Here is a 13,652-nt window from a genome sequence, read left to right as displayed (position 1 = left end):
GTTGATAATTTCGGTTCATGTATTTCTGGTAATATTTTCAACTTTCTTTGACCCATCCATGATCCATCACATCAGGAATTCATACATCGAACTTGGAATGGTTATCTCGCCCGATTTCCGTCTCTATCTAGAGGACCGTTTTTTTTTCCATCATTTTGACGTCAGAGCATACGTGTTTTCTCATACGATTTTCTATGGGCATTGTAACTGCTGCCAATTTGACAGCGCTATAACAATGCCGGACTTAATCCTTCCACATGGAGAGGTCGGGAGAGCGAGCTGATCCGTCGCTATCAATGGTGGGGTTTCAAACCCTAAATTTCACCATTCCAAGTCAGTAGCGGCGCTAAGGGTGGGCTGAAGTGGGCTTTAGCCCCCCTGCATTTCTGAGAGGGGCCACATATTTATATTAAAAGGGCCACATATTTATGATTAAGAGGCCACATATTTCAATTAATGAATTTTCTTTATCTCTAGAAATTTGTTTGGAAACGTTTTCTGGGGTAAAATATTTCAAAATCAATTCGTTTACTCAAGAAGATAGTATTAGTAGACCATAAACAGATCGAGGAAGGGAGCGGAAATTGAGAGAAAGTTAAATGGACAATAGAAAGAAAAGAAAGGGGCTGAAGGAAATTTAGGGAAATACCCCTGGCATGCACGTGTTCCCTCCAGGACGGATACAAGGTCAGTAGGGGGTCCAGTAAACGCGATGGTCAATCCAAGGTTCCCGCCAAAGACTATATAACTTATATCGTTTTAGTACACTTAATAGACTCGAATCATTTTTATGAACAACTATGTCTGAAAATCAATTAACAAATTTAGCCTTGCTCTCTATAAATAGAGATTTATCTAATAGGCTGAGAGACAATCCTTTGTTGGTTCTTGACGAGTTTATTAAAAAAAAGAGAAGAGTGAATTTATACTTCGAGTTAAATTTTTAAATATGTATACGTTATAAAAGACATTTGGGAGGGCAAGCCCCAAAATTATAAGGGGTCACTAAAGTTGTAAGGGCCACAAAAGTCTTAGCCCACCTGTGAAAAAACCTTAGCGCCGCTACTGTTCCAAGTTAGAGGTATGAATTCCTGATCACATTCAATGTTGATCTAGAAAGGTAAAATGCTACTCTTACGTCACAAGGCAGAGCTTTGTTAGGTATTGTCTTCACAGGCTTGATCGGTCACTAGAAAACCCGAAATTCTAGCAAGCGATCGTAGACTAGTCTTGTTAAGTGACGTAAGACCTACACTAAAATAAGAAGGTCGCGTTATTTTACAGAAAAGACTATTATCATAAGTAAAATAATACCCCTAAGTATCACATTTGTAGCCTTGCTCATGCATTTTTTATTACTACATCCTTTCTTCACCAACGATAAATCAGAAAAACGACTAGCAACTCTGTAACCCGGAAGTTTAATACTCTCTGGGATTTTATTTTTTTTATTGGTCATCGAAAAGGAGTCAGAGTTCAAATTTAGCCAATCATATAGCGCTACAAAATATTATGAGGTACGAAATGTAAGAAATAAAATGGCCGTTATGGTAGTCGGCTTATTAGGCCTAGCTCTATCAGAAAATTATACCTAAATTCTAAATATTATTAGGGTCATTTTCAAAGTTTGAGCTGAAAAAAAATATTTTTATTGCGTAATACATAGTTTGCATCCCTACGTCATCAATGACGCAGTTCCAAGTATAGATATAAGAACCAAGAATAAATATTTAATTTGAGCAAGAATGAACGGTTCTTTGCCGCCATTTTGCCGGTGTAGATTTCTTAGTAAAACGGGAGGGTTAACAGTTTCAATCGTCTGTTTGCGGATTTTAATTATTTTCAAATGATTAAGAAATTATTTTCACGTTAAAAATGGTTATCTGCCTGGTTAAAAATTGTTCGAGTAGTTCAATTACCAAGGAAGAGCGAAAATTGTTTATTTTATTCGATAGCGAAGGTAATTGTAAAAAGGATGACCGCAAAGGCCTAACTTTGATAAGCTTTGTTAACTTCTTTTCGTAGATATTTCTGTCGTAATTTGATATTTTATTTAAATAACCCGGCCTTAGAATCTTATCTGGCTTTGTTTAGGGCCCATTTAAAATTTTAAAGCATAAATCTAATACGTTTTGTAGCTTTGACGAGATTACCAACAAAATGGCTACCTATTTAGTAGCTACGTGCGAAATGGTTTGAATTTTTGATCGCCCTCCCAGTTTCCTTGGAGATCATAGGCCCCTCCCTTCGGTGCAAACTATGAATTAGCAATTGTAAAAGTTATTCCAGAAGTTTGAAAAGGGTTAATTCTTACATTTTAATTCATCAATTCATTTTTATTTTGATCACAGCCGAGAGGCTGATCACTCAGCGTAATCGGTGTACAGAGCCGTACCTTTGACTGTACTAATGGGATTACGCGTAATCTTTTAAGTCCCTGTCTTTGGCAGTGCTAATCTAAGCGTAATCCGGTGTACAGACTTTCTAAGAGTGGTTAGCCCCTCGATTCATCCAGGTACAAAATACAAGTATATTCAAATTATAATAGTAAAAATCTGGAAGAAATTGTAATAAAATATTTGTAAACTAAATAAGAAACCTTTTTACATTAAAAACGTAACAAGCTGAAGGTTTTTTAACGTCTACAGTATTTGGTGCGTAACATTGATAAACATCAATGAGATTGATTTTCTCAATATACTACACTAGTGATCCACAAATTTCTAGTTGTTGGTGAATTTCTAATATAATTCCATTTGCCCGATATAAAGATTTAATATTGTTGGGGAAAATACATACAATTTCTTTAATTTCTTCCGTTGTTAAAGTTTCCGTGGCGAAAACGAAATTAGTGCGGCTATACGCCTTAAGCCTAAAAATGACTGTTTTCAAAACCCGCGGGAATCACGTTCCAGGAAGTTGGGTTAGATTAATTCATGTCGCCGCTACCGAGTGGCGCTATTTCGAAAGATTTTGGACGTCACTGTGAAGAAAGGATGTAGTAGAAAATTTTCCTAATGTCATACTTAGGGGTATTATGTTACTTATGCTATTATCTTCAATCTTAACAATAAATTACTTTTGCTACTAAATAACGTCTGCTAATACTCCGCCTCTCAGTGTTATCAACTGCCGCCGAAAGAGGGCGTAGCGATTATTTTCGGTAATTCGACGGTAATTGTTCTAAGAAATGTTTCTTGGTCTATGATAGGACTAAGTCCCTAAAGTTTCACCAACCTAAACGCCACCAAGTTACCAACAATCTTTCAACAGCCGGCTAATCTCTAAAAGTGACTCTTAAAGGCTCACAGCTAGGCTGTTACCTACTTGACTAACAAAAGAGACCACCAAACGATCAAACGAGTTGCCTTCAAAATTAAAAGTAAGGTCCCATGAGCAAACCGAACTCCGAAAATATTTGATTTTGAAAAACCTGTTTAGATTGAAACTTTTCGGATGTCTGCTTTTAGCAGAGCTGTCGAAAGCACTGCGACCATGAATTTATTCATATTCAACCATGAATATAGAACAGTAGGTTATATACCTGGTACCATCATTATTAAAAAAAAAGGCTGGACTTTCTGCGGATTTACGTGACAATGGCTATTTAAACAAGCCAATCAGAGGTGAAAGGAAATGACGCGAAAAATCCCGCTCGCTCTCCGAAGTTACAGTTAGTCAATTTTACGTTTTGCGTTTCGTTTTTAGACTCCATAAGTTTTACATTAATAATTATGATTTTAAAAGTGCTTCTAAATGGCCGTTTCTACCAAAATGAACAGTTCCAAAGTGAATCTTTTTGAAAACCATTTTTTCCACCTCTTGTCATAATTTTAAGAAATCTATCATTACTTCATTTACGTAACTTATCGAACCTAGGCTTAGCATCATTTGAAGTCCGGTTGAATAATTTTTATATCTTTGGCTACAGAGTCAAAATACTTGATTGATAAGTATCACAGTCAAGACTGGGTTTCTCATTCGCTTCTGTTAACAAACGTAACCAAAATGGTCTAGATGCTTGAGCCTTTGTGGTTTTAAAATTCATTCCTCCTTATCAAGGGATAACCTAGCAATAACCTATTGAGTTAATTCTTCACTCGCTAAATTTATTAACTAAATCTAATTTCAAGCGCAACTTTCGCGTTTTTTTTACCCATAATTATTGCTCTTATATCAAACGGACGCGAAATTTTGGGAAGACAACTGCGGTGACGCCACTGTGGGCGGTGTTTAAAAGCTCCCCCTTTTTTGAACGTGATGGCGCCAGTATCATAGGAGATCTATATTCATAGTTGAATATGAATCGATTTTTAATAGGAGCCAAATGCCTTATCTTATAAATTAGTTTCCTTTTAACAAATTAAGGCGCCGCCACTGGCGTAAAGACTTTATATGGTACGCAATTATGCGTATTAGCATAAGTGTATAATGTTGTTACTAGCTCTCAGTAAAATATTCCCCAAAGTGACAAGCTTATGGAACAATATTATAGACTTATGGTATAAGAGGGTTTTGATGGATGTAAAGAAGTTATATATGTATTTTAATATCATTTTACACTGTTTTATGTTTCCTCCATGGTAACAGAGTGTGTAATCACGCTTGTGATAATGTAAAAAAGAATATATTCTTATCAATGTTGTTTTTTAGTGTAAATAATTTTAGTATAAATAGCTGTTATAATAACTTTGATAATCAGTTATCTCATTGAAATCTTAATGTTATGTTAATAAACTCTGTTCTTGTTTTAATCTGAGTGTAGTTCTTATGCCCACCGCATAACAGTACACCGAGCACAAATTAAAGGGGAACGGCCAAGCTTTTCCAAATATCGCCTTATTTGCGTATCAAAAGATCAACAAGATGTTCAATATACTTACACGTACCTATTTGGCCTAAAAGTTTAAACGCAAAATAACGCCAAGTATTTGGCAGAGCATTCCATGCTGGCATCACAGTCACGTCGAAATATAGTATTTTAAAGTTTCCTTGCTGAAGAACTATACAAATAGGTTGATAATTAGTTAAGATTTATTAAAGTACTCAGTTAATTATGGTTTGATTCTATTATTGAAATAAAGAAAAATTGAGAACTGGTGCGTGGTACACAAAAATAATATTTCTAAAATTTTAAACCACCCCACTTTTTTCTGTTTACTTTTGTCTTTACGCATCCATCTTGTGATTTCCGTTCCAATTGACGGCCATTTCGCGATGTTCGGTTAAGAATTAAAACTTTAAAAAAATAATAATTTTATTAGTGACTTAAATTAAGTATGAACTTTACGGAATTCAGATTTATTAAGGTTTATATACAGGGTCAGAATATTGCCGACCTTTGTAATAAAAGAAATGGTCACGTTTAAAGTGTTTTCTGACTATTTGCTAAGGCTTAATGTTTTCAGCAGGGTTCACTTTTGGTTTATTATTTTAAAAAAATGTCTACATTTTCTAATACAATCTCAATTAAAATTATTCACGTATGAAGAACTTGGACACGTTCGACGGAACGTTTCTAATGCATTTAGTAAAACAATGTTTAAGTCCAGTTTTTACATTCAATGTCTCGCACATTACACATAGTGATATAGCAATCGCAATAGTGAATTGATTGAACGAACCACTTTTCCAATAAGCTATCTTAGCTTTTGTGCCGCTAAGTACAATTTTGAAGAATTAACTATGAGCAAAATTGCCCCAAATAAAACTACGCTAGCTTTAGACTCGAATCAGTATGTACTCATTGAAACTGATTCCATGGAAAATGTTTTTTTACCTATTAGAAATACAGTCAGAGTGAAAGTAAGAGAATATATTGTTTTCATTTTAATTGATACTAACTTCATTTTATTAATTATTATAGTATACATGCTTTGATGTGTCACAACGTTTTGTAGTTTTTGGATCTACTAGTGGAGGCATTTATGTTTTTCTTAGGGAATCACTGCAATATCTCAAATCTGTTACCAATAAGGTAGTTCAGTTTAAATATTTTATTTTCATTTGGGGTTGTAGTTAAAGACAAGGTGGTTTATTTCAGGATGGGCTTGTTAGTCAAGTTGCAATTGCCCCTGATGATTCTATTTTGGCATTTTCAACAAGGTTTGTCTTCATTTGTTTCCAATGATTTTTTCTCTGAAAAATAATTGCAAATTTCAACAGCCGAGGTCATGTTGTTGTTTTGGAGCATAATGCTGATAAAGATACAGTCCAACCTAATCGTGTTCAGTTTACATATGATCATAAAGGAGCTATTGTCACAAGCCTTCACTGGAGCAACACCACAGCTCGACTCTATGCCGGCGATGATACTGGTCGTGTTACCATGATTAACGTTTCATTATCAAGGGTAAAGGCAATCATTTCTTCATATTATTATTATAAATTATAATTTTACGTTATTATTATTATTTTTAGACAAGAAGTCTATTCCAAGTGCCAAGTGCAACCTTAATGAAAGTCGATTCTCGAGTTGTGCAGCTGGATTACTCTAAAGATTTTCTTCTGGTGTCAACTTTAACTCGTTCTTACATTTATAATACCAATACGTAAGTGTTATAGTCTTGGATTAAAATTGCAAAATTTTCTTGGTAGATTAAAATTAGTAGGGCTGTACTCGACGATTTTTGAGGTCAGATACTCCAACTCAAGAAAATTTTAAATACTCGTTGACTATCGAGTATCAGAAATTCTCCTTAAGCGGGTACTTGACTACTCGAATAAGCCATTTGTAAAACTCGCCAATTTTTTTTCCCCACCGAGAATATTTGGGTAATCGGAAACTCGTTGTTTACTCGACAATAATCTCTTTGTCATAGCCAGTCGCCCAGGTAGATAAATAGGGGAAATAAATCCAAACTAACATCCCATTCAATGACCTCGAGTGATTGGCTGGCTGGATTCGTATAGAAGTTTTTTAGTTTTGGTTTTGGGCTCTGAATTCTCTCTGCCATGAGTGTCTGATTAATGTTCTTTAGTTTAGTGTTTTGTTAATTATTTTTATCTTTTTTAACTTGTTACCTAACATCCATTTAAGTAGTGACTAGTAGGCTATTTAAAATGTTTCTTAATTACTCGACTACCCGAATAGAACTCGTCAATTAATCAAGTTCACGAACGGGTTTTTCTGACTACTTGACTATTCGAACAAGGAAAATTTTTAAATAATCGAAATACTCGACAACCCGACTCAGCTACCCTATGAAAAATGTATTAATACTCTAAACCCGACTCGATTGTATAAAACCCCTTCTCGCCCAGCCTTAAAAATTAGCCGGAAATTCTCTAGAATAAGTTCAACAGTTATTTTGAATACATAAATGGTTTTATACCCCACAGGGAACAATGGGTTCAAATTGGGAAGAAACTCAGAGATGGAGAGTTTGGTGCTTGCCTGTATCCTGGGCCTAGGTAACTTCACAATTTTATTAAAATGTTACATTCTGCTTGAAGCTTTTTTTTTTAATTCCCTTAGGTACCAAGATCCTTGCACAATTTACACTGCCAGACCAGGAGCAAGGCTTTGGGAGGTGCTTTTTTTTAAATTTCATCTGATTTACCATTTACTTATTAATATCTATTTAAGGCTGATTTGAGGGGAAATGTTTTATCAACGCACCAATTCAAACAAGCTCTTTTAAAATCATCGGCAAAAATTGTTTCTTACCAAGAAGGTCAAAACAGTGCCAACCATGATTGTGATGAGCAAAGTTCATCAAAAAATGGAACTTCTGTTATGGGTTTTACAAAATTGTACACTCTGTGGCCTAGCCACGAATTATCGCCATTCATTTTAACTTGGAGTTTGAATGGTTTCTGTATTTTAAACCCTAAGAAAGCCGAAGTTCTTCTGCGATGTGACAAATTTCCAGGTAAATTGTCTCATTCAACCACATTTTTCTTAATACTTAATTTATACTGGATTATTTATTATTCATTCCAGATATAAAATATATCAAATGTTACAAAAGTTATTTATACTTAAATTACCAAATGGATAAATTTGCACGAATATCAGTTCTACCTCTTGACAAAGCCGCCATTAAACTTTTTCGCAGTGAACTGTATTTTCAATGTGCCGATTTTATTGCGGACAATGTGCACTATTTTTCTTCCTCACTCTCCAAAAAGTCCTTGCTATCTCCGGCCAACTTTGCAATTTTGCTTGAAAATTTAAAAGCCTCTGGTCACACTCATTTAATTACTGTATTATTACCAATATTGAAAGCTATCCAAGCTTTTGAAGATGAGAAAAATTTTGGTAAAGAGACTTCAGGAAATCCTGCCAAATCTGTCAGGCGGCCACGATCTGCCTTGGCTATTAGTGATCCTAATTCCTCCCGTCGAGCATCGCCTCAACCTCTTCGCTGTCGATCAGCCTCTCCACTGCTACGTCAGAGACATCCATCTGGTTCTCCAACTCCACGAAACACCAATCAGCATTCTAACCCTGAAAAACTTTCTAAGGAAAAAAGCACAGATTTTATTATGGTGAATATGGTTTTCAAATACTCTTTGCCGAAAGGTTACTAAAGTTGGAATAAATATTTTAAGTTTAAGAGTCAAGAAGAGATTAGAAAACCAAAATTTAAACCAACCCACCGAAAAACCAAGAGTGATTCAAATGCCATTCCATCTACTTCGTCTGGTTCTAGTATTGGTCCACCTCCTAAAAATACTGCTGAAAAGCCACATGATGTGTCTTTCAAACCTCTTCCACTTCCTCTTAATGGTTTGTTATCACCCGTTGATGAATGTCGCGCCGAATGCTCGCCTGTCACGCATATTCCTCTACCTATTTTGGAAAATGGACGTTCTTCTCCGTCAAACTCACTTTCATTGAGCTTGTATAATCCTTCCATAGCATCAGATACGCCCCCTATTTTAACTGGTAAGGTAGCAAAGAAATTCTTGAGTACATAATGTATTTACTTGAACTATACTGATTTAGTTGACCAAAGCTCTGAATTGGACATCATGTCTTGTAGCCAGGCTACTCTGAATGGAAGCTCTTCTGAAGAATTTGCAACAAATCAGACTGATGGTCTTAGTGATGGTACCTCTCTAAGTTACGATTTGCCATATCGTTTGCTGAGCTTATCCGTTCATGGGGGAGGATTAGTATTTCCACCGGGTTTTGATTATTCGGTTTTATCTAGTCACGATGTAGGAGAAATGCCGCCCCTTGATCTTGGAAAATTAAAAGATAGGTAAATATAATTTTTGATGGTTCACTAATGTAAATGTTGATTTTTTACCTAGTTATTAATAACTTATACACTAGTTTTGTGAGTGCAAGAGCATTTAATTTATATCTTATTTTTTTTTAGTATTTCAAGTACTTTCACTTCGGGGAAAAAAGTTCTTCTCCAAAATTGGAAGGATTTGGAGAACAGGTTCAAGCAAATGGGAGTTAACGAAACTGCAATGGTTCCTAAAGGTTTTGTCCATTCAAATTCTCTGCCTTCTTCCACTTGGGACTCCCCAGATGATGGTACCAACAAAGAAAACCAGGGAGATCCCAATGGTGAGGTCTATTTTATTATAGGAAATTGCGCAGTTGATTTATGAATTATCTTTGGAAAAAGGCACTTATTTAGACAATCGATATTGGTCTTCAAAGAGTCTCCATGACAGTTCAGTATGGGAAGACACACCTCCAATTGACATTGGGGCATTACTGTCTGCTACCGCCGAAGCGAGAATGCGTCTGAGAAATCCAGATATTCTCTTAGATCCAATTGGAAGAAGAGAAGTGTTGGAATCTTGGGTGAATGTTTTAAATGAAACCCAACTGGAGATTCTCCATTTTGTGTACAATCAAACATCTCCCCTCCAAGGTAATAAATGAAGTGTGATATCTCATAAATGGTTGATTACTTATATTTATGTATTATTTCAGAACCTTGTGATAATGGTTTTGATGATATTACTTTGGAAGTTAATGGAAATATTTGCCAACCACCAGCTGGGAAGAAGGGTCACGCCTACCATCCAGATTTTATTCCTCCGAGTTTGAAAAAAATTCAACTTAGAGATTCTGCAATTGTTGTTTATTGTCCTTTTAAAGTGACGTCCGAAGTTCACGCTCAAATGTCTTCTTTAGCTGTAAGCTGTTTTAGGACTAAAATATTAGGCTCTTCCCTTTCGGAACTGTCTCTATTCTTCCCATCTTCTGGATCTTGGGAGAACAGCCCCGATATACTTAATGGTGCTCGTCATTCTGATAGCAATGGAAATAGCGAATGTGTGAAAGAGTCATTAGATGCTAAGCTATCTTTATTTGTTTATAATTATTTTCATCTCATATGTGGTAATAGTGAAAGGTATGTTTTAAATTTTAACCTTTTAATGAATATAGTTTAAATATTCTTGTAATTTCCAGGCGTGAAAAGCTGGTGGAAGAGTTTGTACATTTAAACCATGACAGTGGGTTTAATAAGGATGGAAATTCTTCACTTTCCTTGGAAACAAGGTTTAAAACATGGTGTGCGTTTAATGAAGGAATCCAATTACTGAGAAAACGAGATGAATTTGATAGAGCTCTTCAAAAAAGCAATTTGAATGCCTGTGTTGATAATTTGTTAGAATCTTTCCGAATTACGAGAGTAACCATTGCAAGAATAGCTCAGTATGTTTACATATTAAATATTTTTTTTACATCCTTGTAATTATATATTGTTATTCTAGGTTATCCAAATTAGATTTCAAAAAAACTTTAGAAGTTTGTTCAAAATTGTGCCATCAAATTTCTCCAATAGATTTATTGTATATATCAAACTCTACGGGTCATCATCATCCAAGTCTCTTTGTCAAATGCATCGATCTGATAATTAAAGAAATGCCTCCTAAACAAAAGTTAGATTTAAATGTTACTGTGCTTATAAATTCTGGAATATCTTATTTGTTTCCTTTCTTTAGAACTCAAGTCATTACTAATCTATTTTCATCTTACGAAGTCCAAATGAACTGGATTCGTTTTGCCATTAATCAACCCCCCGAAACTGACGGGTCACTCATCAATCTACGATGTTCCGTTTGCGGAAACCCAGTGTGAGTTTATTTTCAAACATTATTATTATTATTAAGGGTTGGGTGGTAGGGACAGGCCTAACATAGCACTTTGACCAGAGGTCCAGTGTTCTACCTCAACCATTTAGACCTAAAAGACCCCCGTCTCTGAAACAAAGCGCAAGATCTGCTCTGCCGAGATGTTGGATAGATCTCTCGGTTCCAATCTGTGCATACCAAGATGCTCAAACCTTTGAGCTGCATAAAAATTAGTCACAAAGAACATGAGAGGAAGTCTCCTCCTCAGCAACTTGTTATGCCATGAAGGGAAGTCTCAGTAGATTTGCTTTGTCGATAGACATACTGAGCATCAAAGAGGGGTGTCACATTGAGAACTTCCTCGCTAATATGACTGTCAACTAATTTCTCCAGATTTTTTTGGGGAAATGAAGGTAACTAGTTTTCCCGGGCTTAGGAATAAAGATAACCTTTTATTACTTCCAGATTTTGTGTATTGTCATGTGCCATAATTTTCATTAATTTGGAATATCACAAAAACATTTACAATACGTAAGGCTGATATTTTTTTTAAATATTTCTTTACAGACCTGGTTCTCATCTATATCAATGGCCAATGGGAAAAGAGCTGTTACATGTCCTCGATATATTTGGATCTGATGAATCTTGTCAACATTTGACACAGTTTTGTCAAGAGAAGGGGTGAGTTTCTAGACAAATGCAAAATGGAAGAGTTAATACTAAAATAACAATTTATTTTGCAGTTTTTGGCCTGGTTATCTTCTTTTATTGAAGAAAAGAAGAGAGTTGAGTAAGCAGTTGGATACGTTATTACTTCTCGATGACGCTCGATTGTTATCCATTGATCATCCATTAGGTAATTCAATATGAGTTGGGTAATATTTAGTAAAATTTATATGAATAAAATTAGAATTTTTTAAATTCTAGGTTGTTTTCCTGAAAATCAAAAACAATGGGCAGCTTTCCTAACCAAACTCGCAGCATGGCATGAGAAACGAAAAAGTGCGAAAGGAGATCCTCCTTGGGCATGTGCCAGCTGTAGCGCTCCAACGGGACCAGCTGCTTGCTTCTCCGAGAAACATTCCTTAACATTAGATGTTGCTGTGAGAAGAATGTTATCGGCTTTTTCTCCTAGCGAAGTGTTAAATCAAATACGTTCTATGGATATACCCAGTGGAACGCTTACTTCTTCAACTTTTCGAGCTACACTCGTAACTCATCTCATTGACACACAGCAAAAGTAAGAATTAAAATTATCAATTAATTAATAAATACAAAAATTCTTTATTGTGGAAATGCTAATTGTTGAGTTTTTCAAATAGTATTTTATCACATTCAATTTTGGCCCGTATGGAGAGCTACTTGTGGTTGAGAAGGTCTACGTCGATTCCTCCACAGATTTGGAAAGTATTTGAAGAAGAATCTCGCCTTAGGGGTGAAGCTGGCCAATATAAAAAAGTGAGCTTCAGCCAGATTTTTTTATATTATAATTTTAAATGACATTTTTATATTTAAGTCTCCTAAGGCTGATTATAAGCCAGAACCCTCGCTTAAACAAAGATGCTTAAGGTATTTAGAAGAGCCTGATAATAATTGGGGCGTTTCGACCCGTATACAAAGATCTTGTCCACTGTGTGGAATTCAACTGTGCACAAATGTTTTTGAATGCAGTCAAAGATTGAGTAAAGCAACTGGAGTAACTGTGGGAAGTTGCGGTGAGTTAATTTCGAGTTAGGTTTCCCTTAATTCTAATTTGTTACTTGACTAACTAACTCTTAATCTATGTAGGCCATGCTTTCCATAGTAGCTGTCTTGGACAACAAATCACACCCTGTCCATTATGCATTGATAAAAAGGGACATATTAATTTAAGTAAATCCTTTTAAATTCATTTAGAAACTGTTTCTAAAGGCGTAAAATATTTATTTAAACCTAATAAGTGAAGTTTTTAACTATAGCAACTTATAATACAAAGTAATTTTATTTGTTAAATGCCAAACATTTTTGTGGGCCTTTTATGTTACATTTGTTTCATTAAATTTTTGAAAATTTAAAGCCAATAAAGTTTATAGAGTTTCATAATTTTTAGATACATTGAATTTGTTAGTAAAAACAGAAGTACATAATATATCTCTCCCTACCCCTGCCTATTTTATTTCGCTTGAAACATTGCACCCCTGCATTATGATAATGCCCTTGTTATTAGAGATGGCAATGAATTTATCTGATTCTTCGAAAAAACGACTTTACTGCATAGCTAAACTTCAATAGCGAAACCATAACGTTATAATTATTATAATTAGACAACTTATACGCTACTTAGTGGACTTTAACCAAAATAATATATCCCATTTAAAATATTGTTTAAAATTACTATAATTTAAGTTATTGACCAATTTACGAACGACCCAATCAACGCGAGATGTACTTTTAGGTCCCGCCTTTTTTGTCAAAATGTAGCTTAAGCATCTTGTTTGGATTTCGACGCTAGGGAAATCGGTTGAAAAAAGAGCTAACTCACATCGAGCCGATACTTACAACTTACCTCGAGAACTAATCTGGAATTTAATTAAGGCTATTGATAACTTCTAAGTTTTTCT

At 35.1% G+C, this 13,652-nt stretch overlaps 1 protein-coding gene across 1 annotated transcript; it reads left to right on the top strand.

Annotated features, from left to right (window-relative positions):
- The first annotated feature begins 5,220 nt into the window (after nucleotides 1–5,220).
- On the top strand, nucleotides 5,221–13,111 carry p (WD40 repeat domain-containing protein pink). Its single transcript, XM_090172982.1, has 23 exons — nucleotides 5,221–5,805; nucleotides 5,867–5,977; nucleotides 6,044–6,105; nucleotides 6,166–6,352; nucleotides 6,421–6,551; nucleotides 7,342–7,413; nucleotides 7,478–7,532; nucleotides 7,589–7,874; nucleotides 7,946–8,493; nucleotides 8,557–8,893; nucleotides 8,954–9,212; nucleotides 9,333–9,529; nucleotides 9,591–9,842; nucleotides 9,905–10,328; nucleotides 10,388–10,633; nucleotides 10,693–10,860; nucleotides 10,924–11,055; nucleotides 11,620–11,733; nucleotides 11,796–11,908; nucleotides 11,980–12,292; nucleotides 12,375–12,510; nucleotides 12,569–12,767; nucleotides 12,841–13,111. The coding sequence occupies exons 1-23, from the start codon at nucleotides 5,686–5,688 to the stop codon at nucleotides 12,936–12,938; spliced, it is 4,560 nt and encodes a 1,519-aa protein (XP_090029108.1). The 5' UTR covers nucleotides 5,221–5,685; the 3' UTR covers nucleotides 12,939–13,111.
- Nucleotides 13,112–13,652: the final 541 nt, after the last annotated feature.

The sequence above is a fragment of the Leiobunum rupestre genome, chromosome 4 (genome assembly GCF_980474605.1).
Source record: "Leiobunum rupestre chromosome 4, qqLeiRupe1.1.hap1, whole genome shotgun sequence".
In the NCBI taxonomy this organism is placed as follows: Eukaryota; Metazoa; Arthropoda; class Arachnida; order Opiliones; family Sclerosomatidae; genus Leiobunum; species Leiobunum rupestre.
Note: the sequence above shows the minus strand (reverse complement) of the source record. Positions and strands in the feature narration are given on the sequence as shown.